The sequence below is a fragment of the Centropristis striata genome, chromosome 6 (genome assembly GCF_030273125.1).
Source record: "Centropristis striata isolate RG_2023a ecotype Rhode Island chromosome 6, C.striata_1.0, whole genome shotgun sequence".
In the NCBI taxonomy this organism is placed as follows: Eukaryota; Metazoa; Chordata; class Actinopteri; order Perciformes; family Serranidae; genus Centropristis; species Centropristis striata.
Window position 1 is genome coordinate 24,348,032 of NC_081522.1, and position 27,676 is coordinate 24,375,707.

General features: G+C 36.9%; 1 protein-coding gene and 1 long non-coding RNA gene across 2 annotated transcripts in view; both read right to left on the bottom strand.

Moving 5' to 3' along the window:
• LOC131973031 (cyclic nucleotide-gated cation channel beta-1-like) overlaps positions 1-26,662 on the bottom strand; it is a 41,559-nt gene extending 14,897 nt beyond the window's left edge. Inside the window, exons 1-19 of the mRNA XM_059334868.1 lie at positions 26,535-26,662; positions 26,333-26,438; positions 25,428-25,447; positions 25,251-25,347; positions 23,849-23,873; positions 23,642-23,726; positions 22,750-22,856; positions 21,222-21,285; positions 20,168-20,243; positions 19,976-20,000; positions 16,111-16,414; positions 15,095-15,247; positions 14,425-14,481; positions 11,463-11,515; positions 10,447-10,704; positions 5,030-5,329; positions 4,582-4,932; positions 2,234-2,417; positions 1,275-1,289 (exon numbers count right to left, since the gene is read on the bottom strand). Coding sequence (XP_059190851.1) covers positions 1,275-1,289; positions 2,234-2,417; positions 4,582-4,932; positions 5,030-5,329; positions 10,447-10,704; positions 11,463-11,515; positions 14,425-14,481; positions 15,095-15,247; positions 16,111-16,414; positions 19,976-20,000; positions 20,168-20,243; positions 21,222-21,285; positions 22,750-22,856; positions 23,642-23,726; positions 23,849-23,873; positions 25,251-25,347; positions 25,428-25,447; positions 26,333-26,438; positions 26,535-26,662 — 2,408 coding nt within the window. The remainder of the gene's footprint in view (positions 1-1,274; positions 1,290-2,233; positions 2,418-4,581; positions 4,933-5,029; positions 5,330-10,446; positions 10,705-11,462; positions 11,516-14,424; positions 14,482-15,094; positions 15,248-16,110; positions 16,415-19,975; positions 20,001-20,167; positions 20,244-21,221; positions 21,286-22,749; positions 22,857-23,641; positions 23,727-23,848; positions 23,874-25,250; positions 25,348-25,427; positions 25,448-26,332; positions 26,439-26,534) is intronic.
• LOC131973634 (uncharacterized) lies at positions 10,578-12,544 on the bottom strand. The gene is made up of 3 exons (XR_009394576.1): positions 12,358-12,544; positions 11,463-11,515; positions 10,578-10,704 (listed from the first exon to the last, which is right to left on the bottom strand). It is a non-coding gene; the product is annotated as an uncharacterized LOC131973634 (long non-coding RNA).
• Positions 26,663-27,676: the final 1,014 nt, after the last annotated feature.

Here is a 27,676-nt window from a genome sequence, read left to right on the forward strand (position 1 = left end):
ACATTAACACATGAACACTTTAACACAGTGGAGACAGAGCTGACTTCCAAAATGATTTGGCGACCCCCAGAAATCATCTCGTGACCCCAATTGGGGTCCCGACCCCAAGGTTGAGAACAGCTGCTCTAGTCTACAGGTAGATGACACAGTGATGATACAAGTGGAAGATTGTGATGCATCCATTTATTGACTTTTGCTATACAGTAGCCAAAAGCACAAAAAAATTGTGAAAGCCATGCAAAAGTGAACAGAACATCACAACAAAGAAAATCACAAAACAGCACAAAAACTCAAACACATTAATTCACGTGACAAATCGTGTTCTGCATAAACACCATGTGCTAGTTTTCTTGCTCTTTTTGACAGCTCTTACTGTCATGTATGTGCAGAAAATATTTCATATCCTCGGGATCAAAGTGAATGACATTTCAGATTTCAGAAGCAACACAGAGATGGTTTCTGCAGGACACTGATATACAGACAGAACAACAAACAGCAGAGGGCAGCACATCCATCTCAAACAGCACTGAACAGAAAGAAAACAGGAAGAGTTCCCCTCCAAAATGATTCATCTGATTATTCATGAAACCATGAATGATGATCAAACATAATTCTATCACTGACATTATTTTTATTTTAATAATTAATTTTGTAGTCCAGGATTTGTGTTTTGCCAGCTCCAATATTAAATGTGATCTCATTTTGAATGGAAACACTCCACTTGCCTTATAACAGCTCATAACATATCCTAGTTAAGTCACTTTGCATTTCTCTCTTGCGAAACTATTTGCCATGAATGCATATAAACTATACAGTGATGCTGTCACCATTTCAATTCCAAATTCCAAAAATTGATGGAAATTAGCTTTAGTTTCAATTATCCAAATCCAAAGCAGGATCAGTGAATTTGTAAATTTCAATTTGCAGAACATTCCAAAAGAAATATGGCCCATTATATCACAATGGATACCATGTTGCCTCTCTTTTTAAAGAAGAAGTTTAAAATGTGAACAACAGCTGCTGGGGCATAAAGCCAACGACCTGTTGGTCCTTATGAATCAAGACCTGATTGTCTGACAGTTACATAACTGCCAGTGTTGAAAAGATATTTTACTTGAATTGAATTGTGACCTTAAAATCAAAAGTGAATTGAGTTGTGAATTTGGAAAATCGTGACACCCCAACTATGCATATGTGTTGTTTCAATGGAGAAAACAATTAATGACAGAACATTACAAGCACTACAACTCATAGAATCCAGGCGGTTTCCTTACTCTTTATCTCCTTTGCTGTGGGTGAGAAGCATGAGGAGAGATAAACATTTAAATATATTATTGTAATGCACACCCTTGTAAACGTTTTTGTCATACCTACACTCTCAAAATATTTTATAATAAGCCATACATTATCCACCTCTGGTGTTTAATTATAACACGGCAAAAACCATATTTATATAAAATGTGTTGCTTATTGCTGTCCTAATTAAGGATTTACAAAGTACTGATTGTTTATAAATTAAGTTATAAAAAGGTTTCGCCAGGGTAATTTTAATATTTTTAATTTTATTTATTTATTTATTTTTTCATTTATTTGTGAAAACAAAAAAGTTTTTCAGGTGAATTTTTTTTACTTCAGGTAATATTTCGAGAAAAAAGTTGCAAATTTACTAGATTAAAGTGGCAAATCTACAAGAAAAAAAGTCGCAGATTTAAGAGATTTAAAGTGGCAAATCTGTGCGAAAAAAAAGTTGCAGATTTACGAGAAAAATTTGGAAAAAGAGCAACTTTTCAAAGTTGTCAAAATTCCAAATTTCAACCCTAGAGAATATTGGAGGATATTACAGACTGTCAGAATGTCTAAAAAAAACATACGAAAATAATATTTTGAGAAAAAAGTTAACGAGATTAAAGTGGCAAATCTACAAGAAAAAAATGCGCAGATTTATGAGATTTAAAGTGGTGAATCTGCTTTTTTCCCACTTTTTTCTCATAAATCTGCGACTTTTTTCGCACAGATTTGCCACTTTAAATCTCTTAAATCTGTGACTTTTTTTCTTGTAGATTTTCCACTTTAATCTAGCCACTTTAATCTATCTAAATGTGCAACTGTTTTCTCGAAATATTACCTGAAGTTACCAAATGTAGTTCTTTGCCTGATAAAGGGTTAAAAGAGAACACGTGGTTTTAGTTCTGTGTGGTGCACTTCAGCCTAGCTCACAGTATTTATTTCTCACCTTTGCCGGCCTCCAGAAGGGGTCACAGGGACAGTGAGGGTGGTGAGTTTGGGGTCCTGGGGGGTCAGGATGTGGGGGACAGCAGTCTGATCTCCTCTCGATGCTCCTCCTTCCCCTCCTCTCTCATGGTCGGAGTCCACATCCTCTACATTGACAGCTGGACGAAGGCTGAGGCTGGAGCTCGCTGAAGAGGTGGAAAGACAAAAAAAATGTTTTTGTTGCTATTGAACAATACCATGAATAATGTGAATGTGTACACTTCCGGTCAAAAGTTTAAGAACACCCCAATTTTTTCATTTTTTTATTGAAATTCAAGCAGTTCACGTCAAAAAGCTTGAAAGGGTACAAAGGTAAGTGGTGAACTGCCAGAGGTAAATAAAAAAAGGTAAGCTTCACCAAAACTGAAAAATAATGTACATTTCAGAATTATACAAGTAGGCCTTTTTCAGGGAACAAGAAATGGGTTAACAACTTAACTCTATGGAGTCTTGGGCTATTTTGTCCATTTTTGAATTCTTTTCATGTCTTTGTAAGTCATTTTGTGTCTTTTTTTAGTCATTTTGTGCCTTTTTTTGGTCATTATGTGTCTTTTTTTAGTCCTTTAGTCCAACATAAAATGTGATTTTGAATCTTTTTTTTTACTTTCAAATCACTATCATGCTCAATAAAGAATTTTAAATGTTGCAAATGTGCATTAATTTCAGAGTACACTGAGACATTAAACTGCATCATTTTCAATTAAATTCTGGAAAAGTTGGTGTGTTCTAAAACTTTTGACCAGTAGTGTATTTAGGACAAACAGGACTGTGGTACACCACTGCCAGGAGCCAAGCAGGTCACTGTTACAAGCAGAGGCAATGGCAGGACAGTGTGAGAGAGAAGCAGATTTAGCCAGACCTGAAAGGATCCACCTGAGAACTAGGCCATGTATAACAGAGCCCTGATAGCTGAGAGGACTAGCTTAGTCCTGCTGATCAGCCTCACGGCACACAAGGACAATTCTGTTTTATTTAGACATACAAGTGTCAACAGTCAGTATGTTACCTCCCCTATATATAATTTGTTATATATCCGGTCGTCAAAGACTTTGGCAATTTTAAATCTTCTCTTAAGACTCATTTTTTCTCCCAGGCTTGCGAACCTGCGTGAGAAGAAAGTTGTTTCTGTGTGTTGTATTGTACATCTCATCTCATATATTATTAGATTAAATTGTCTTTTATTTTTATTTTGTGAATTTATTGTTATTCAATTATGTATCTTGTATTGGATTAGATTTTTTTGTTTTGATTCAGTTATGTAAAGCACTTTAGTCAACCTTGGTTGTATATAAAGTGCTCTATAAATAAACGTGGCGTGACGTTAGAGACTTTAAGACAAACTTTTTTACTTCTCGAGTTCCTGAATCAAGGGTTTTTTTTCTAGACAAAACGATGGAATAGTTTGAGGATGTTTGCATGTTTGCATCTTTTTCTTAGCGTTCTTTTTCACAGCCTTCACAAATGAACTGTGGTGCTTTATTCACATGTCGCCTGTGCTTGTTTGAGAAATGACAGATTAAGACAACACATGAACACACAAAACTCCCCCCTCACAACACAAACTGCTCCTGTTATCTTACTGACAGTGTGCTCATTATTCTGAACACACTGTCAGTGCATTAGCCATAACATCTGAACTCAGCTGATCATTTGTTACTTGCAAATTTCTCAATCTACACTACCGGTCAAAAGTTTTAGAACACCCCAATTTTTCCATTTTTTATTGAAATTCAAGCAGTTCAAGTCAAATGAACAGCTTGAAAGGGTACAAAGGTAAGTGGTGAACTGCCAGAGGTAAATAAAAAAAGGTAAGCTTCACCAAAACTGAAAAATAATGTACATTTCAGAATTATACAAGTAGGCCTTTTTCAGGGAACAAGAAATGGGTTAACAACTTAACTCTATGGAGTCTTGGGCTATTTTGTCCATTTTTTTAATTCTTTTCATGTCTTTGTAAGTCATTTTGTGTCTTTTTTTTTGGTAATTTTGTGTCTTTTTTTAGTCCTTTAGTTCAACATAAAATGTGATTTTGAATCTTTTTTTATTTTCAAAACACTCATGCTCAATAAAGAATTTTAAATGTGCAGTAGACTGAGACATTAAACTGTATCATTTTCAATTAAATTCTGGAAAAGTTGGTGTGTTCTAAAACTTTTGACCAGTAGTGTATATTATTTTGAAATAGAGTTTAGGAGCTAGTTTATACAAATGCCACATATTATGAGGGCCCTGTTCACTTATTACTGCTGAGTTCAGGTGTCTCTAAGGAGTCTCACGATGGTACACAACTTTCCCCTGCTGCAGATTCACCTGTGGGTCTTAATGCTGAAATGTCTGAGTCATCTTCAATGAAGAAAGCTGGATTAGAGAGACCTGACAGCTGGCGGGACAGTGAGTGGAGCTGCTTTGATGGGGGGCTGACGATTGGCGGCAGCCGTGAGTAGGATGGCACGTTAGGCAACTCGAGGGCGCTACCGTTGGGGGAGGAGGAGGGGGACGGGGAGCGGGAGCGGAGCTGAGGATGGTGAGGAGGAGAGAGAGGGGAGGGGCGGACAAGCCGGTTGAGTTCAACATCTTGCTCTTTCTTGTCTTGCTTCTGTTTTTGCTGTTGTTGTTGTTGTTGTTGTTGTTGTTGTTTTTTAGGCATCTTGAGGCATAAGGCTGTTGAGGCGGTTCTGGATGTTGAGGAAGTACTGCTGAGTCCGGCTGGGGAACTGGGAGAGCTTCTGTGGGATGTTTGAGAAGCTCTGGGACAGACCTGACAGGCTGGGCCCGGCTGAGCCTTCAGAGCTTTTGGGCAAAATCTCAGTCAAAGTCTGGACGAAGTTTCGGGGAACCTGCGTCAGTCGGATGTGGGAGAACTCTTGGTGCAGTTCAGGGGGGAGGGAGGGGAGGTACTTGGTGATGTCAGAAAGCTGGTTGGGTAGCTTAGGCATAGAGGGTATTTTGGGAGCGGAGATGCCGTTCTCTTTGAAGAATGCGTTGATGTTGCCGAAGCACTCGGAGGTGTGAGGAATGCGCATCAGGCAGCTCTTAAATGCATCACAGCTGACTGGAGCTATAGAGGAGACAGGTTATAGGATATAAGCAAGGTGGGAGAGGGCTTCAATCAGTTAAACAGCCTGAAACACAACTTTAGACTCCTTTTAGACAAGAAGATTAATAATGAATATGGCCTATGGTTATCAGGCGACATGCACACTGACAGTAGTGAGCTCAAACATATAGTCTAGACAGATTTCAGAATAAAGGTCTCCTATAAGAAGTGAGGAGCATTTATGGGTACAAGTCAGGAACCGGCCTACCTTACATATCTCAAGGGTGCTGAGTCCAAAAAAAATGGTTCCCAAGCGAAATTTTGAGTTTTTGACCTTCTAATTTGTATCAAATGGCGGCCAAATTGCCCATCTTGCACAGTCATTGGACCATTTCCCCTTAGTTTTTTTGTAAGTAGGCAATCAAAGATGAGGAAATTAAGTTTCTAGATCTATAGTCTAGGGTCAGAGCAAGGATATAGTGGAGGCTCAGTGCCTTTTTTACATATATATATATATATATGCAAAATACCAACTGGAACATTTAAAAGTGATATTGATTGAATATTTATGTCTGCCTTAAAAAATGACACAAATCATGCCTAATTTCACCTTATGCATATATATATATATATATATATATATATATATATATATATATATATATATATATATATATATGATATATATATATTAGGGTGCATCAAATTTGAATGGGAATTTTTAATTTCAAAATATCAATTTGGCTGGGATTGCATTTTGTTCCACTTAACATAAAAATGACTTTTGCAAAGTTTTGAGGAATTCCATTGAGATTTAGGGGTGCCACCTAACACATGAACTTTGGTGAAATTTCGAAAAATTTGCAATTTTTGGTCTAATTGCCAAAAGGTTGACCTGGAAATGTTGAGTACAGTGAACTTTTATACACTAACATGTTCTATAGGGTTATCAAAGCAAAAGTTGTTTGTTTGCCCTTTGGGCAACTAGGGCATTTCCCAGAATTCAACTTTCAAGATTCTCCATTCATTTGTCCAATAGACGAAATGAATGGAAGTCAATGGGACATGTTCACATGGCCTTACCCTGAATTTTGTGCAGCAGTGATGGATGTTGGACACACATATAAAGTTTAATTGACTTTATTGCTAAACACAAGGTGCGTTACTGAGACACCCTCTCTAGTGGCTAACTCATTGGCAACTAACAGGGCCTAATGGTAAGAGCTGACACTAACTAAACTTGTGCCAGAGTCTGCTCCACTGAACAACATCACCAGGGAGAAAGAGAGAGGAAATGGAACCTGACCTCTGAACCTAGCCAGTGCGTCTCCTTCCAGATATGTCTCCCCACCCGCCACCCAAGAGTAACCGTCCTATTCAGGGATTAGCTTGCATTTGCAGCAGCAATGTTTGGCTGTTGGTAGGTCATGCTCAACTGCCTGCTGCACTATATAGTAGTAGTGGACAAGGATGGTGATAGTAGTAGTGGTCTAAATGGTAAATGGATGGACTGCACTTATATAGAGATTTTATCCAAAGTGCTTTGCACTACAGATGGCGCATTCATTCATTCACCCATTCACACTAGTGCCACCTGCCACCATTGGGAGTTCATTCACTGATGAATGCAGCATCGTGGGCCTTTTGGGGTTCAGTATTGCCCAATGATACTTTGACATGTGGCTGCCATGGTCAGGGATCGAACCACCAACATTCCAATCAGTGGGCGATTGCACTACCAACCACTACCAGACCTCTAGTCTATGATGTGATAGGAGTAGTGGTCTGTGGTGATGTGATAGGAGTAGTGGTCTGTGGTGATGTGATAGGAGTAGTGGTCTGTGGTGATGTGATAGGAGTACTGGTCTATAGTGATGTGATAGGAGTACTAGTCTGTGGTAATGTTATAGGAGTGCTGGTCTGTGGTGATGTGATAGGAGTACTGGTCTGTGGTGATGTGATAGGAGTACTGGTCTGTGGTGATGTGATAGGAGTACTGGTCTGTGGTGATATGATAGGAGTACTGGTCTGTGGCAATGTGATAGGAGTACTGGTCTGTGATGATGTGGTAGGAGTACTGGTCTCTGATCATGTGATAGGAGTACTGGTCTGTGATCATGTGATAGGAGTACTGGTCTGTGGTGATGTGATAGGAGTACTGGTCTGTGATCATGTGATAGGAGTACTGGTCTGTGGTGATGTGATAGGAGTACTGGTCTGTGGTGATGTGATAAGAGTACTGGTCTGTGATCATGTGATAGGAGTACTGGTCTGTGGCGATGTGATAGGAGTACTGGTCTGTGATGATGTGGTAGGAGTACTGGTCTGTGATCATGTGATAGGAGTACTGGTCTGTGATGATGTGGTAGGAGTACTGGTCTGTGATCATGTGATAGGAGTACTGGTCTGTGATCATGTGATAGGAGTACTGGTCTGTGATGATGCAGTAGGAGTACTGGTCTGTGATCATGTGATAGGAGTACTGGTCTGTGATGATGTGGTAGGAGTACTGGTCTGTGATCATGTGATAGGAGTACTGGTCTGTGGTGATGTGATAGGAGTACTGGTCTGTGGTGATGTGATAGGAGTACTGGTCTATAGTGATGTGATAGGAGTACTGGTCTGTGATCATGTGATAGGAGTACTGGTCTGTGATGATGTGGTAGGAGTACTGGTCTGTGATCATGTGATAGGAGTACTGGTCTGTGGTAATGTGATAGGAGTACTGGTCTGTGATCATGTGATAGGAGTACTGGTCTGTGGTGATGTGATAGGAGTACTGGTCTGTGGTGATGTGATAGGAGTACTGGTCTATAGTGATGTGATAGGAGTACTGGTCTGTGATGATGTGGTAGGAGTACTGGTCTGTGATCATGTGATAGGAGTACTGGTCTGTGGTGATGTGGTAGGAGTACTGGTCTGTGATCATGTGATAGGAGTACTGGTCTGTGATGATGTTATAGGAGTACTGGTCTGTGGTGATGTGATAGGAGTACTGGTCTGTGGTGATGTGATAGGAGTAGTGGTCTGTGGTGATGTGATAGGAGTACTGGTCTATAGTGATGTGATAGGAGTACTGGTCTGTGGTGATGTGATAGGAGTACTGGTCTGTGATGATGTGATAGGAGTACTGGTCTGTGGTGATGTGATAGGAGTACTGGTCTGTGGTGATGTGATAGGAGTACTGGTCTGTGGTGATGTGATAGGAGTACTGGTCTGTGGTGATGTGATAGGAGTACTGGTCTGTGGTGATGTGATAGGAGTACTGGTCTGTGGTGATGTGATAGGAGTACTGGTCTATAGTGATGGCAATAGTAGTAGTGGCCTATGGTCATGTGATAGTAGATACTCAAATTTTAACTGTATATAGTCTAAATACCTATAAATATGACTTAAATGACTTATGATAAATAAGTATACAAAGACACAACTACAGATATGATGGTAATATGTAATAATACATACCCAACACAGAAAGATCACCTCAAACAGAAAGATTACCTCAGTTTTCTTGAGTTCTAGTATTGTTTACCTCAGATCTCCATGGCGACCATTGAGCACTGTTAACCACTTTATCCAACAAAAACAGGTGTGAGGTGGCACCCCTAAATCATCATGTACTGGGAAAATATTTTGCATGTGTTGTTTCTACATATATTGGAACACTTTTAGCACCCAGCCATATCAAAATTCAAGAATTGTGTTTTTTGATGCACCCTAATATATATATATATGATATATATATATATATATATATGATATATATATATATATATATATATATATATATATATATATATATACATAAAAAAGACACTGAGCCTCCACGATATCCTTGCTTTGACCCTAGACTATAGATCTAGAAACTTAATTTCCTCATCTTTGATTGCCTACTTATAAAAAAACTAAGGGGAAATGGTCCAACGACTGAGCAAGATGGGCAATTTGGCCGCCATTTTGATATGCAAATTAGAAGGTCAAAAACTCAAAATTTCGCTTAGGAACCATTATTTTTGGATGCAACACCCTTGAAATATGTAAAGTAGGCCAGTTCCTGACTTGTACCCATAAATGCTCCTCACTTTCACTTTTTGGACAATTCCATCTAGACTAATAGTTCGAGGTGTCTGGAGACAAACACGTAACAGACAGAGCAGCAATAGCTCTAACAGCTCCAATTACAGCCACATATTGAACAAAAAAAAAACAGAATAGTACATACCACCACAGCCGTCCCCAGTAGCTTCCTCCTCCTATAAAAAACACACACAGCATGTGAATGAATAGCAGACCGGATAAGACATATATGGAATCTCATAACATATAACATGTCAGTGAATGATTGGGCCCCACACAACAACATTTTAATGACTTATTAAAAATAATATGTTTCTTCTTTTGGTCCTGCTTCGGCTAAACGTATCAGAATCCTATGACATGTACTGAAGCCGTGAGAAGCAAAGGAGAAAGAAGTACTGGTCATCCATTTTCTAAGTCTCGTCTACATGGTTTTCTGTGTCTATGACCAAGAACAGGTGAAGAAAGGTTTGCTAGAATAAACTAAGTTCCTGTTTCTTCACCTGTGAAAACTGTTGGTTTTTTGTCATGATCAAGCAGCAATATCTGGGCCTGACAAGTGAAGCCAATATGGGAGTGCTTTAAACATTTATTCACCTTATTGTTATTATTGTTATTGTTCCCTTTAGTTCCTCTGTTAAAAAAAAAAAAAAAAAAAAAAACAAGTGGAAAAAAGTTGTATGGGTGAAAAAAACGTTTTTGTCCTTAAGAATTAAGAATTAAGATCAGACTTAGAAAATGTTTTTTGTTTGTTTGTTTGTTTGTATCTCTGGCCTCTTAAGGCTTCCATATATGGGCCTAAAATAATGTGTAAGTACAACAGAAATTTGAATAGGCAAAAGGATGAAGGGAGAGAGGAGGGAATAAATTCTTAACCAGAAAGTCTGATTTATGACCAGAAAATACCTGTAATGTAAGAAAATAATGCTTTTTTGCAAAACAATTTGCAGTATTTCTAAATAAGGTCAATAAGGTCAAGGTCAATGTATTACAGTCAAATGTGTCATGAGGTGAAATGTTCATCACTGTCTATGTTCAATCTGTGGACATTACTTTTTCACCAGCTTTGTCAGCGTTGGTGTTCTGACCGTCTCCCTCTGCTTTCTGTGGCTGCTTGGTTACAGGCTCAGCTTCTGATTTGGCTTCCTGTGTTTTGGTCTGTGGTTCTGGTCCTTCTTCTTCTTCTTCTTCTTCTTCTAATTCGGGCTCTGGCTCTGGTTCTGGCTCAGACTCAGGCTCTGGCTCAGTGGTCTTCACAGGTTCAGGTTCAGGTTCAGGTTCAGGGGAGGTCCGCTGTGCCTCAGACTCCTCCTTTGGTTCTAGATTTTTTAAAATGATGGATCATGAAATTAGAATACACAACAGCCAATTTAGACATAAAAGAAAGATTGTATTTTGAATTAGCATGCTATCTACTTTGATATTGTTGCTCTTTCTAACTACACTGCAAAAAAAGAAAAGTTGGCTGAACTCAAAATTTCAAGGCAACAAACTTCGATAACATTTTTGGCAATAGTTGGACAATTAAACTAAATTTTTGTTTTTGTTTTTGAGTTTGCTCAACTCTGAATTCTGATTTTTGTCAACTCAACTGTAAGTTGCACTAACTTATAATTTACATTGTAATAACTTATCAGCTAATACTGCGACCACAATTTTGAGTTAGCATTGATACGCTAATGGCTACTCTTGTAGCTGTAACAAGCAGCGCCGCTAGCATCAGTTAGCCGCTAGCATCAGTTAGCTGTTAGCTAACAACAAAGAAATAAGAGTTAGCAGAACTATTGTCCCTTGTTTTGAACCCCAACTTAAAGATATAAGTAACAACAACTCACCAACTTGTTTTTGAGCAGACAACTGGCTTCCTTTGTTGTGCTAACTTACATTATTGTCCTAAATGTCAATCATTTATATTTCCAAGTTTTACCAACTTAAATCACTGTTTTAGGCCAAAAAATACAAGTTGGCTTTCTTGCAGTGTACAGTCTGATCAACAATCTTTTTTTCAAGGGGGCAGTACTACCAATTAAAAACCCTGCAACAACAGTAAGTGCCGTGGTGTGTGTCTGATCTCTACCTGGTTCTGTGGTGATGGGTTCCTCAGTCTCTTCAGCAAGGCTTGGTTCCTCTCTGCACCATAGAAAAGGTCATAAAAATGTTAGACAATTCATGTGTGAGGGTGCCAGGCAGTGTGAGGTTCCCTCACTACAACAGTAGGGTGAATGTAACTTGGTGCATTAAATTACATATGAGTGGTTGTATTAAAAGTTTACTGCAGTAAGGATGAGAAGGCTGGTATTTCTAGGAAAAACCCAAACTAATTCAGAATTTACATTATACACTTCCAACTGTTTTGGAAAGTAAAGTCAACATTTACAACCACAGACAGGCTAATGAGTCTATTGGTGCACATTAAAGTGGTTTTGAGTGCAATTATGGGAATTGGATTTGGCTCACTTTGTAAAAAAAAAAAAAGATTATAAAAAAATATTTAGGCTATATTTCCATTGTTTTTTTTGTTTTTTTTAGCACTATGTATCTGCAGAATGTTATGTTTCAACACATTAACATAACATGTGATGTGTTGAATTATTATTTTTTTAGATGTTTCTGAAGGAAGAATATAACTGTTTTTTTAATCAAAATTTGTTCTCTTTTGACATGTTCTTTGTTGATTAATGGCCATCAATGAAAAAACGTTGAAACGCAAAAAATAGGTAACATTTCCATGGACGTACTCTTCTTGTATTTGATACTGAAAATATGAAAGCATTAACTTAAGCCTTCTCAATTTTGTTAGTGTTTTTTGTTAGCATAAAACCACCGACTTAGAACTGTGAAAGGCAAACTTATATTATGCTAGTTATCAAGATACTATGAAAGTTATGGTTAAATACATTGTCGAACTTATTAATCTCATCACATTTATTAGACCATTATACCTAACCACGATTTTGACACAAGATACTCACTTTCTCTGTCAATATTTTCACGGGCGTTAATAGTTAATAGTCCCGACAGAAAATGTCCACGAGCATCGACACACGACAAGTAACACGAACTCAGCTGTGGGGTCGTAAAAGCAGGTCATGACATCTCAGAAATGTGAGAAAAACACGAGAGAAAATGTTCCGTTCCGTCTGCGTCCATCATGTTACTGCAGCAGCAGCAGGTGCGCTGTTACCGGGGGAACCGTTGGGAGGGGGGGAGGAGGTCGGCTGTTGCCAAGGGAAGCTGTGGTTGCTATGGCACGGTGTGATGCCGAGGCAGCGCGCGGCACAGATCACATAACGAGATCCCGCGGGATTTGTCAGCTGACAGATAAATGATGTGCGGGATCAGCAGGAGACTGGACTCAGTGGTGGAGAGTCTCATTTCAGGTAAACCAACTTGGACACTCTGTAATAAATTATTCTGTAGTCATTTCATTTTACTTAATATATTTGATAAAATGTATCAAATATAAATGCGTCCTTGATTTTGAGGCAGTTGTCTAAGTAACTTTACTATAAAAATGTTTGAGATAGAATCTACTTATTTTGAACACATTAAATATAATCTTTATGTGTATGTAATTATAAATCAAGAGAAATTTGAATGAATCCAACACAATAGAATTAGTCCGTTTTTAATTGACAGGCACTTCCTGTTAAGTTGGTAATGTAGTTAGAGTTAATTAATAATATTGTGTGCAATCTGTTGCCTCAATTTTATTGACTGGCTATTGTTTATCTTTTTTTACAGTGCAGGGTTCGATATTTCAGAGGGAAATATTATACTTTTCAATCCACTAGGCCTATATATCTGATGCACATTTTATCAGCTCATTACAGATAATGCAATGGTCCAGATTAACCCTTTATCAGGCAAAGAACTATATTTGGTAGTTAGAGTCAGGTAATATTTTGAGAAAAAAAGTTGCAAATTTACTAGATTAAAGTGGCAAACCTACAAGAAATAAAGTCACAGATTTAAGAGATTTAAAGTGGCAAATCTGCGCGAAAAAAGTCGCAGATTTACGAGAAAAAAGTGGGGGAAAAAATCTTTAAATCTCATAAATCTGCGCATTTTTTTCTTGTAGATTTGCCACTTGAATCTCTTTTCTCAAAATATTATTTTCGTATGTTTTTTTACACATTCTGGCTGTATGCAATATCCTCCAATATTCTCTAGGGTTGAAATTTGGAATTTGCAAGTATTTCAATGAGTGCCCTATTAAGGGTTAAAGTGGTGAATCTGGGAGAAAAAAGTAGCTTTTTTTCCCACTTTTTTTCTCTTAAATTGCGATTTTTTCGCGCAGATTTGCCACTTGAAATCTCTTAAATCTGCAACTTTTTTTCTTGTAGATTTGCCACTTTAATCTAGTAAATTTGCAACTTTTTTCTCGAAATATTACCTGAAGTTACCAAATTTATTTGCCTGATAAAGGGTTAATCTACCCAGTATGCGCATTAACCCTTTGATGCACAACATGGGTCCAAAGTGACCTGACTGAGTTTTTTTGGTTCTATATCTTTGCAATAAATTAATTTAATTTAGTATTCCAGGTTTTCCTCAATTAACTTGAGAAAAAAGTATGAAGGGAAAATGGAAATAATGAACTGTTGTAATAAAAAACAAGACATTTAAAGAATATTTTGAATATTCAATCATAAAATAAATGGATATCAAAAATATAAGAGCATAGAAAACACACAGCAAGCATGAAATAACATGGGAAATGAATGAGTGTTGTGCATTAGAAGGTTGTCCATATGTTGTGCATCAAAGGGTTAAGTCATTTAAATTGCTGCAAACAGCACAAGTTGTTGCATTAAAATGCTGCTTCTGTGATTAGGCATAGTACTAGTAAAAACAATACAATGCATTAATCAATAATAATAATAATAATAATAATAAAACAATGCTCTGAAACAGGCCTTTACTTTACTTTACTAAGTAAATTATCTGAATACTTTGTCAACCACTGAGTCTCTTTGGTTGGTTCAATGTTCTTCAAAGAATTCTCAGTAAGTTTGGGACCATGTTTGCATTCTTACTCTGCAGCACCGTTACACAGGTCCACTTCTCCCTCCTCCTCTAGTGGCACCGGCAGCCTAGTGTGGAAAAATAGTATTAGATTCTTGATATTTAAACAATAAACATTTCCACAACATTTAATTAAATCATGTCTCATCTTAGTTTCTGCATAAAAATGGATTTTGATCATATTTCTAGCGAGAAATATATGTTTTATTTTCTAAATATTCACTCAGTGAATGTACATAATCACTTTGTATGTTGTAATGACATTGTCATTAACTTGCATTGTAGCGAAATCCGTGTCAGTTTCACGGAAATTTGAGCGATTCCGTGGCTATTCCATGGATTTTGAGTTAAGCGAAATCCGTGGCTATTTCATGGATTTCTGTGAGACCAGGTTGACTTCATCTGTAACTTCCTCCTCTCTTTGATCATGTAAGGCTGAAATGTTGTATATAAGGAAGAAAGTTTACTTTGTCGAGAGAGATTGCTGAGACTCTCTCCGTGTACACGTAACTAAAAGCTCTGATTGATCACACCGGCTCATTCCATTTTTCTTCAATATTTTGGGAAGAAACTTCATCTACACCGGTCACAGTGATAATAAAGTCAGTTCACAAAATACAAAAATGCTTAAACAATGCACAATAGTTTCTTTCTCTATCTAAATTCAACAAACATTCTTACTCTATTTCAGGCCCCTCATCCAGCATGTCTTGACTTCCCAGTGAGAGTCTAATAGAGTGTCCCTCAGTGGCCATCTGTCTAATGGCCATCTCAGCCGTCTGCCTGGCCACCTCCTCAGCCATACGGGCCATCTCCAGACGCTCCTGCAGCAGACTGAAGACAGACAAGACACAGATCTGAGATGTGCCAAGAGTTTCCTTTCTTATTGTAGTGACTTAGATCCTACAGTCCTCTGGTCTAGCACTAAACTAGTTTAATTTGGCCTTATTAAAACGTTTTGAGAATTGCTTTATATCCACTGCTCTATTTACTGCTTTATTAAAACTTGAGACATGACGATTTTAAGACTTTAATCACACAAGGCCATCTCTTACATTGCAGAGTGCAATGATTTACAAATCCTTTGTGACCTAAATTGAAATGATGAGAGTACAAAGACAAGCTATCTAATCCTTAAATTGGGAAACTTAACTGAAATAGCTGTTATTATTAGCTACTAGTCAGGGTCCAGTGTTGTGACTACTCTTTAGGACTTAGAGAACACTCTTCACCAATTATTTTAAATATTATTTGATATGATAAGTGGACGTGGTTAACCCTTTATCGGGCAAAGAACTATATTTGGTAACTTCAGGTGATATTTCGAGAAAAAAGTTGCAAATTTACTAGATTAAAGTGGCAAATCTACAAGAAAAAAAGTCACAGATTTAAGAGATTTAAAGTGGAAAATCTTTGTGAAAAAAGTCACAGATTTACGAGAAAAAGTGGGAAAAAAGCAACTTTTTTCTCCCAGATTCACCACCAATCTCATAAATCTGTGCATTTTTTTCTTGCAGATTTGCCACTTTAATCTGGTAAACTTTTTTCTCAAAATATTATTTTTTTTGCACATTCTGGCTGTATGTAATATCCTCCAATATTCTCTAGGGTTGAAATGTGGAATTTGCAAGTATTTCAATGAGTGTCCTATTAAGGGTTAAGGGCTGCAGTATCTCTAACCCCATTGACTCTCTTACCGTTCCTCCATGGTCGCTAACGCTACACCTTCAGCTTCCTTCTTGATGTTTTCAATGAACGGCGTCCAGCGACCTGTCTGGGTCTCAGCATCTTCTTGAGATTTAGTCAAATTCTCAGACTGTTCTGGCTCCGTGGCGGCGGCGTTGCATTCCGGCACTGAACTGGACTGTGTGTGCTGCTGGTTTGCGCTGGGTGATGGTGGAGTCAGGACTGTGGATGGTGCTGCAGCTTTACGTTTCTGCTGACACTCGTTGTCTGAGTCCACATCTTCTAGTACCATGTCAGGTTTGAGTTTGGATGAAGCTACAAGAGAAGTGTTGATTTGTATGTAAGAAGGGACATGTGCACTGTAAAAACAAACCTGTTGTTTTTACGGTTAAAAAAAGGAAGCTGTGGTTGCCAGAACTTTACCGTAATAAATACGGTGCAACTTTTTGTAATATTTCAGTAAAATTGTATTAGCACTGTTGATTTCCTGTTTAAGATTGCCATTTTAGTCCATATTTTAGCGTAAAAATAAAAAAGTTTTCCATCAAAAGAACCTCTGCTCTGCCATATAATTGACAAGAAACACTTTATAAATGCCAGATTTACCATTAAATATTACAGTATATTTCTGTTGGAGATATGGTGTTTAGTACATTTAACAGTGAAAAAAAGTATTTTTTACAAAGATTAAATGCTAAAATGACGGCTTGTATATATATTACAGTATATTTTTGCACGACAAACATGATGCCAGAGTATTTTACAGTGGAGTACTGTATTTTTTTTTTTTTTAAATGTAATGCTAAATACTGTTTTGGCTGATATATACATTTACGATGTTTCATTGTTACTGAAACTGAATTAACCCATTTATCATTTTACGGTCTTTTACTGTCATGGTTTAACAGTTTTTCACCGTAAAATCTACAGACATTTTGTACAGTGTGGCTCACATTAGTCATCTTGCTGATGGATTTGGTTTTGGGAAAATAAACAATTTAAGTGGACACACTTTGCAAGCTGGATTTGAATACAGGGGGGTTCATTTTAGGTTTTTTTTTTTTTTTTGAGAGTTGGAAAACATCAATGACAGCTTTCCGTATTTTGTTTATCTTAATTGTAGAGAATGCATGGAGGTAATGGAAGGTGTTATTGAGAAGACCACCACATTAATTATTTCACACTAAATCTTTATTACTCCTGCAGTATCCTTACATTAGAGTATAACATGAATGTGTTCTACTGTACCACCTTGTCAGTATGATAGTCAGCATATGTGAAATGGGAGCAACTACTACTTTCAAATCAGGATCTTCTAAAACAACACCACACCACATCACCTGGGCCACATTCACAGTTCAAGACCATAGAAATCAATCAAGTGGATCAGAACAGGCCTACTCTCACATTTGTGTTGTTAACATCCAATAAACCTGTGAAAAAGCTTACTTCAACTGTTACAAAATCACCAAACTGAGCATTTTTTAGAGCACAATATTTGAAAGATTCTTAAGGAGTACAATAAAATGTACAATAAAAGAAACTATTATAACAATTTCCTCTAAAAAATAAAGTATAAATACAGATATTGTTTATACTGTTTTTACACAATTTTAAATGAACATAGCTGCCATTTAATTGTTAATTCCAGATTTCCGTGACTTAAGAAAGGAAGATTGGACATCTTATGCTGAAATTCTTTTAAAAAGAGACACATTAGTGTTTAAATTAATGATCAGTGCATCATCGTTATACAGTCATGGAAAAATGATTAAACCATTGTTTTTCTTCAATTTGTTGTTAAATGTAATGGCTGGTACAACTAAAGGTTAATTTGTTTGGACAAATATAATGAAAACAACAAAAATAGCTGAGAAGAGTTTAATTTATGAGCTGATATCTAGACATTTCCATTGTTTTGTTGATAATAATAAAACCATGGAAAATGCTCTTGAATTAAACTCTTATCAGTTATTTTTGTTATTATCATTAACAAATGTACCTTTATTTGTACCAGGCATTAAATGACAATAAAGCAAGGAGAAAACAAGAGTGGTCTATTATTTTTTTCCATGACTGTATCTCCTACTGCTCTGTTTATGGATATGAAAATGGCAACATGAATATAAAGTGTACTCTGCCATAAGTTAAAGCACAATAAAGTAAGATAAAAATATTCTGTCTGCAATCTTTTGTGAATGAAACCTGCAGTTGATTCAAATCACTAAATGTTTCTGTGTCACACAGAAAATGTGCAAAATTTAAATCACAAACACTGAAGACAAAAAACTCAGCTAGTTAGCTATAGAAAATACAGTACATTTTTTAGTAACATATTCGTGCACACATTTAAAGTGGTAATACATTCATATGAAACTGTATTCAATACAGTTAGGTGAGTTGAATATATCTTTATATTCTTGTAGTATTTTACAGCTGCCTAGTTTCAGTACTGAGCTGCAGGCTGGACCTATTAGTCTGGCGGCTTAGGACCAGATTTGGGAATAAAGGGGACACGTCGGACAAAAGCACCACATTTTTTCCACATTCTCTCTATCACTATAGGTTTAAATTTTTGGTAGGAGCCACTTCATCAAGATTGCAGATCGGAGATGGCAGCCATATGAAATCTATGAGAACCAGTATATCTTCTAAGCCACTTAGAAGGTCAATCTTAGTGTCAAAATATACATTTTCTGGGTCAAAGAATAATTTAAAGCTACTGAGAATATCACTAGATGATCAAATAGATATGTTCATTTTGGCCATGTATTTACATAATTATTAGATTCCAAACATTTTCAGCTCAGGATTCTCTGCTGCAGCACTTGAAGCGAGTTGCCTACCAGTCTGGGTGAAAATGAACATTTCTATTTGATCAAATAATCATCTAGTGATATTCTCAACAGCTTTAAATGATTCCTTGACCCAGAAAATGTAGATTTTGACACCAAGATTGACCTTCTGAGTGGCTTGGAAGATGTATTGGTTCTCATAGACTTTATATGGGTGCCATCTCGGATCGGCCATCTTGATGAAGTGGCTCCTACCAAAAATTGAAACCTATGGTGATAGAGAGCACGTGAAAAAATGTGGTGCTTTTGTCCAGCGTGTCCCCTTTATTTAGCTAAGCCGCCTGACTATATAGCTCTCAGAACAGGACAACATGTCTATTGGTATCACACTGTCTGTCTGTCTGTCTGTTTGTCTGAGCGTCCCCCAGTCGTCTCCTCCTGCTGTTTAAGGGGCTCGCAGCGCCTTCCCCCCTGAAACAGAAGGAGAAGAGGCACTGAGTTAGGCTCCGACCGTCCCACCAAAACACCTCTTCATAAACTATGGGGGGAAAAACAACAGAAAACACACGCACAATACACTGGAAAAAAAAAATAGTTGAACCAACTTAATTGAATTGTTTCATTTGGTAACACCTAAATGAATTAAGTTATTTCAAATGAATTTAAAATCAATTGTGTTAATCTAACTTATTAAATTAATTTGAAAGAACTTAATTCATTTAGATGTTACCAAATGAAACAATTCAATTAAGTTGGTTCTTTTTTCAGTGTACGTTCAGAATCTGACACAGATCCAGTTACTCAACCTGAGAAATTATTGGTATATTTCCTAAGTATAATGACTTGAAAAAAACACATCACATGTTGTTAAAGAGACGTTTCCTTCTAGTTGTAGGCATTACTGTCCGCTGACTTAGCACATTGTCAGGAAAACATAATGTGATATAGATCCACTTGATTGAACTGTGAATTGTGGCATTCGGGAACAGTTTGGTACCGACAAGAAACTAGCAAACGGAGGGTTTTCTGTGACTACAGGTCTTAATATTACTACAGTAAAATTAAGACAATTTAAACATACCTTTCTGTAGAACTTCAGCAGTACCCTGAGGAAAAAATGAAGAGAAATTTAATTGAACTGAATTGCCATCAATATAGTTTAAAAAGAAAGAGTTACAATACATACAATAAAGCATGATGAGCTAAATGCTGACAGGTTAAAGACAAGAAGAGGAAAAGAAGAAAGACGCATTTATTTGTTCCCAAAAGTTACCTTAACATCTTCTTTGGCTGCAACAGCAGGCTGAGGCAACTTCAGGCCGATTCCTGACATGAACCAGCCAACCATGCTGTCAAGAGACAAACTCATTAAATGTTTGCACTTCATAAACAGCTTATAGATTACTTTCTGTTCTACAACATCCCAGTCTCTTCAACGATGAAGGTCATTTAAAGGGAAAACGACAGTAAAGTCTGTCCACAAGATTGTGATGTCACAACTACTATACTATACTATACTATACTATATACTATACATAGGTAGAAAGTGCCAGAGCAGTGCTTATACATTCATTCACCAGCTGCAATAACAGTTTAGAGTTGCAAAAGAGCACATTCTGGTCATCCTTGTTTGAGTTCTTCACTAAGGCCCTTAATCATCCATGTAACCCGTTCACCGTGTTGTTTGGAGCGGCTAATCCAGATAGTGTAAAAAGTAGTTATGAAGCTATTAAACGCTAGCTCCCTTTCAACATTTTTAGCAAGTTAATTCTACAGTCTTGGAAATCTGAAAGGGCTCCTACGTTTGAAATGTGGTTGAGAGAGCTGGGAAATGTTTTACACTTGGAGAAAATCAGGTACATCATATCTACTAAAGAGGATATTTTTTTTAAAATATGGCAACCTTTTCTTGATTTAATGTCTAAAAACTGAATTATTACCATTACCATTTATGTTATACCCTTGTTTTGTTTGTCTAATGTCAAAAACTCTGTCAAAAAAACAAAACATGTATTGTTCTGTGTAGCTCCACCAACTATCTCTAATTTGTATATATAATTTGTATATCATTTTCTGTTATGAAAACAATAAAAATAAATACACAAAAAAAAGAGTTGCAAAAGAGCAGATGCTTAAGAACCTAAAAAGAAATGCATAATATGCCACCATTTAACCAATGAAGACGTCATATGCTCCCACTGGGCAAGCCTTTCCTTACATTGGTAATTATTTTCCCCATGAGATCATTAAAAAGTTTAATTTTATCTTTTATGTTGTCTTGCGAAAAAAGAGAGTGATTAAAAAGGAGAGTGATGGTTAAAACTTACGCTGAGGCCTTGCTGTCAGTGTCCAGAGAGATTCCACTCAGAGACTCGGGTGGCGGAGAAAAAACTGAAGAGGAGAAAAAGACGTGAAGTTAGGGGACAATAAAGTATTGTTAGAAATAATCTGTTATTCTGTCTCTGTTAACGTACGTTTCTATCTATGCTGAGTGATTCACTGTCTGTGTGTGTGCATGCAGATGCTTTGATACAATGATCATGTGCTAATATTGTTTTTAAACTATGATTAAACTAAATACATTTACTGCATCTGCTTAAGACTATTAAGAGTAAGATTCTATAATCACAAAAAGATGTATTTTATGTTTTATGTTTTATTGTTTTGTTGCAAAAAGCTCCAATAATATCTCTGCAGGTCCTATCAAGGCAGGAGTTTATGTTTTGAAAGTTTTGTTAACAGGTCAGGTCACGGAAAGACACAGAAAGATAACTGTCTTCTCTGCCTGGTGACATGACGTGTCCACATATGCAATAAACTGACAAATCAACGGATTGAAAGGAGGCGACTTCTGGAGAGTTCTACCTGCATTCTTATTAAACCTCTGTTAGGATATAAAAAGGCTTCAGGGACAGTAGACTGCGTCTGAAGTGACCAGCCTAATCAGCGATTGAACCCAGAGACTCTGGAACTGCACATTTCTTGACGTATTGTAATAAAATGAAGCGAAACTGAGAACTGGGACGTCTCCTGCTCATCCTTTCCACATCAAACGATCGGCGCAGAGAAATAGGTGAGGATTTTGTGTTGGAGTCAGATAATTTGATTTTAAAGGTTTCCTGAATGCATTTCTCAACAGTATCCATCCAGTAAAGTCAGAATTAGTCGAGCTAAGTTACTGTATTGGTTATGTCCATGCACTGCAAAAAAAGAAAAGTTGGGTGAACTCAAAATTTCAAGGCAACAAACTTCAATAAAATTTTAAGTTGGACAATTAAACTAAATATTTTAAGTTTTGTTTTTGAGTTTGCTCAACTCTGAATTTCTCTGGCACGATTGTAACGCCGCTATGAAATGTCAGCTAATGTTGCAACCACAATTTTGAGTTAGCATTGATACGCTAATGGCTACTCTTGTAGCTGCAACAAGCAGCGCCGCTAGCATCAGTTTGCCGCTAGCATCAGTTTGCCGCTAGCATCAGTTTGCCGCTAGCTTTCGCTAATGACCGAATTTCACAACAAAGAAATAAGAGTTATCAGAACTATTGTCCCTTGTTTTGAATCCCAACTTAAAGATATAAGTAACAACAACTCACAAACTTGTTTTTGAGCAGACAACTGGCTTCCTTTGTTGTGCTAACTTACATTATTGCCCTAAATGTCAATAATTTATATTTCCAAGTTTTACCAACTTAAATCACTGTTTTAGGCCAAAAAATACAAGATGGCTTTTTTGCAGTGTGGAGGTGAGTGGAGTTTTGTGCTGTGGGTGAACACATGCATTGGACAAATGGACTACACTTATATAGCGCTTTTGTAAATGTACTTTAATGTGTGTATGGATGTGTGTATGTACCTTTCTCCAGAGAAGATCGGGAGGACTTGTTGGATGGTTCTAGGGGGACGGCACCAGGGGGCAGCATCGCCGGCTGAGGGACCATCTGCCTGATCCAGTTCACCACGCTGCAGCAGGAAAAGAGAAAAGACAGCCATGTACTGATGGACTTGGGACTCTTGAGATATTTCCTGGATTCCTCTGAATCCAGCAAATGTTAAGGCTTAAAGAGACAGAGGTCAGGTATTGAATACAGATATATTCAGACAGGCAGTATGAGAAAAATAATGTGTTTTTGTTTTGTTTTGTTTTGTTTTTAGATAGATAGATAGATAGATAGATAGATAGATAGATAGATAGATAGATAGATAGATAGATAGATAGATAGATAGAGTCCGGTATTCAAGTACAATAAAATACAATAGAATAAAATACTGAGGTAGCATGAATAAAAACAACAATAGAAAAAAACACAGAATAGAACAAGGACACAAGTTATAAAAAGCAGATCAGTTGGTAGGCTGGCAAGATGATGGTAATGATACTGATGATATGATGGCAACAATGCTATAGTGACTAGACGGTAAATAATTGTAATAATAGTACAGTATATAATATATAATATGTAATAATAAATAAATAGTAACAATATAAAATAATTATAAAAAATTAAAATAATTATAAATAAAATAATATGATATATAATATAAATATATAATCATTATTATTATTATTATTTATATATATATATATTTATATTTATTATTTTCTACATAAAAGCATGTAAACATGTTCTAGTAGAAATGCAAAATGCTATAATAATAGAAAGTATTAACCTGAAAATGAGCACAATATGTCTCCTTTAATCCCTCAGTATCAGTATAACGAGCTATAAGAGGTGATTTTTACTCACTTGGGACCGAATGGAGAAGGCTCCTCCTCCTCTTCATCCTCTGAGACCATCTCCACCACTGGGATGTGTGGGAGAGGATCATAATCTGGACAGACAGAAGAGATCAACTCAGCAGTCAGTATGGTGAGTTAATAATATTTAAAATATTTAATCATCAATTCAAACGATGAAAAGGAAGGATCAAGAAACAAGACACAAGAAACGTACCTGGCATTGTTTCTACATCATAGACCTAAGACAAAAAAGGATCAAATGTACATTAAGTCAAGTTTTTCTACATTTCTTATATTATTTTTTCATTTAGGAAATCATTATGATACTACTGATGCATATTATTAAGATATATTATCTATATTTCTTCTTTTGAATGTGATTTCTTTTCTGTTATACTAGGTGATGTTACAGAGACAAGCAGTTATATTATTAATCTAATTATCTTGTTGGGGAAAAGATTTATTTTTAAAGCTGTCAATGCAGATTTATTGAATATTAATCAATTTAGGATGCTAATTAAACGTTATTTTGTTTTGGAAGGTTATATTGCTAATAGGAATGGTGATGTTGGACGGTATTTGGAAAGGTGGGAAAGGTTTATTGAAGTGGAAGCATTTAACTTAACCCTTTTTATTTTCTCTTAGGTTATCAAGTTTACTGATATACTGTATGTTTTATTTGGCAATTATGTTTGATGTTTGTTTGTGTCTTGTTTAGTTTTGATGTGTTAAGGTTCTTGTTTTTTATTGTGGTTTTATTTATTTATTTGGGTTGGTTTTGTGATTTTGTTTTTGTTGTGTTTTTTGTTTTGTTTTTGTTTTTCTCTCTGTTTGTCCATTGGTGATTTGTGTTGTGTTTTGTCTAAATTAATAATAATTTTTTTTTTTTTAAATAAAAAAAAAGATATATTATCTATTTTCACTTTATACCCATAATGTTATGTACTTAACCAACCAACAAACCCCTACTGAGCTCAAGATGGGCTACAAATGGTGCTCAATTGAGCAATAGACCTCATGTCCCACATGGGCCCTTTTTAGTCCACAGTACAGTATGTGGACTGAAAGTTCAGCCATAAAGAGCTACAAATGGGTTTAAGCTAAAATCTGTGAGTTGTTCTGAGGAGTTGTGTGGATGTTTATCAGCAGAGGCCTGCAGGTGAAGGGCTGTCACATGAAGAGAGTGGTTTAAAAGCAGTGAAGTTAATGGAAGGCTTTAACAGGCCTAAAGCCCCTGTTGATTCCTTTAGAAGCTTAATCCTTACTCATGATTAGTCTCATAAGCCTGCGAGACAGTATTAAGTTGTTAGAGTCAAGTGTCACACAGTTCAACTCAAAGACGTAGATTTTATTGTTGTTGCTCGGCTCAATTAAAGTATTTCTGTTTCACGTTCAACACGTGTTTAAAGCCTTTCACAACGTGGGAGCTGCTGGGAAACAACCTGTTTGATGGGTTAGTTATAAGGACGTGGGACATATTAGAGTTGTTTTTCCTCAATGTTTGAATATGATAGGATTATCTATAGCACAATGTGTTTTCCCTGCAGAACTGATGTAGTGAAGATGTTGTTTAGGTGTTGTGAAGTGTAACTTCATAATGAGTCCTTGTTTCTCACCTCAGTGTGTTCTTCGTCTGGCATCTCTTTGTACTTTTCATCAGGCTGGGGCAACACCTTGGTCAGACCCTGAGCCACCCAGCCGATCACTCCAGACCTGGGAAAAAAATGAATTTAATTTACTTTTGAAGAATGTATTTAGCATCAAAAAGGCTCTCTTATCGAGTCATTCTGTACCTTTCTCCGTCCTCTCCAGACTGGTGGATGGCAAAGAAAGAAACAGAGAATGAGAAACATTTAGAGGCAAAAGAAAATCTGCTGCAAACCCTTCTTCATATTTTGTCTTTCTACAGTTGTAGTAATACTACGACTAGTACTTCTAATGTAATAGTTGGCTTGGCTGGCTTGATGACTCAGGTGTTATGACCAAGCACATCAATGCCTTTATATAACATTAAAAGCAAAATATAATCTAGTGTTGTCTGTGTACTAAATACTCTGATGAAATGAACATCTAATAAATAAATAAATAAATAATAATAATATAATAAAATGATCAATTTATAACGAACAACGGAACAATTATTTACCTAGAACCCCAGAATGTGTACAATGTATAATAGTTTAATTGTGCAATAAAAGCTTGTGTATTGTATATATATATATATATATATATATATATAAAGATCATTCTCACTGGACTGCACTTTTTAAAAAAGTAATTGTGCATAAAAATGAGAAATGTCATTGTTGTACAAAAACAATTGTCTCATTGTTTCAATCAGTGTATTTATATCTTCCAAATACACTTAAATTAGATTTTTAAATAAGCTAAAATAAAGGTTTTGAATGCATAAATATCATCTTTGCCATTTTTAAATGTGCCCCTCTGATTAAACACTGGCCCCTGCTTGGCCCCCACAGTAAAACTGGTCGAGAACCACCACTGATTAAGTGGGCTGAACAGATACAGATAATGAATGAACAGATGCAGATAATGGTGTACTGGCTCATCCCTACTGTCCATTATTATTATTTCCCAGTTCAGCCCCATCAGTGAATCAGTCTGATCCTTCACCTGCGTACACAGATTTATTTCTCACAGGATAATAAGTGGACCTGATTACTCAAACATCACTCACCCTGGACTCAGAGGTGGAGGTGCTGAGTCGAGGGGAGCCAGCAGGTTGAGGCAGGGAGCTGACGAAGCCGTTAGACAGCCAGCCTAAGACCCCAGACTGGCTCTGGCTGTAGAGGAGGTGGAGGAAGATGGAAAGATGTCACACACAAACCCTCATATACACATTAATGCATTAGAAGAAACCAGTGAACAAAGTGGTCTACCTGTCCTCTGAAGTCTCATCTGTGTTTTTCTGTGGAGGACTCTTCCTGGAGGCAGCAGCAGGGGGCTTAGTCCCATCATCTGCACCTTCAGGGAGCTGGGGGACCACTTTCACCACCCAGTTAAACATCCTGTTGAACACACACACACACACACAAACACACACACACACACACACACACACACACACACACACACACACACACACACACACACACACACACACACACACAATAAGCCACTCAGAAGCCCTACATCAGACATGGTTGATAATGCTAATGGAAATAATGAGGATTCATATTAACTCCCTCCATTAGAGCAGCCACTTCATCCGTCAGACAGAGAGCTCTTAGCTGGAGCTGATGAGGGCTGATGGAGGACTTCACCTGGTCTTTTTTTTGCTTTTAGCTCAAGCTACATTTTTTGCCAACCTTAAATTTTCTATGGTCTTGTCCTTACTTTCTCATTAGGCACATTTGCAAGCTTTTACAATATTATATGGTGCCTAGAGTATTAGTCAGGGAAAGTTGGAATTGTATAAGACTGAATAAATCAGTTTTACAATATACAATATAGACTTTTTAATCTGCAAATTAACAGAGAAGAGAAATCCGGAGCCTGAGTCAAAAGTCAGAGGATGCTAAGAGGGGGAGGGGTTAACTCAATAAGGTGCTTTACCAACATCCTCCACAGGTGACAAAGGGTTAATTCAGTTAAACACGGAGAAATCAGTCACAAATGCACAGTACAAGGAATTTTAACTGCCCAAGTGCACTGATTAAAGATAAAGATTTACAGAGCCAGCAGGAGAGCCACTTGTCAGCCTTAATCTCAAATGTGCGTATTATCCGCTGTGACAGTTTATCAACCTGTTGAGATAATCCATTAAGCAACGGGGCACTGATTCACAAGATGTCCTGCTAACTGACTGCAGTAAACAGATGGAGGGCAACCAGGACGAGAAAACATTTCATATTAGATTGCAGAACCAGGATAACAAGAAAGATCTATGAGGTAGATCTACTGTGTGGCTCATACTATAATAAAATTAAAATTATATATATTTAATCCATGCTTCTGTCTATTATACACATGTTCCAGATACAATGAATTGACAAAACAAACCCAAAATATCACAGTGATT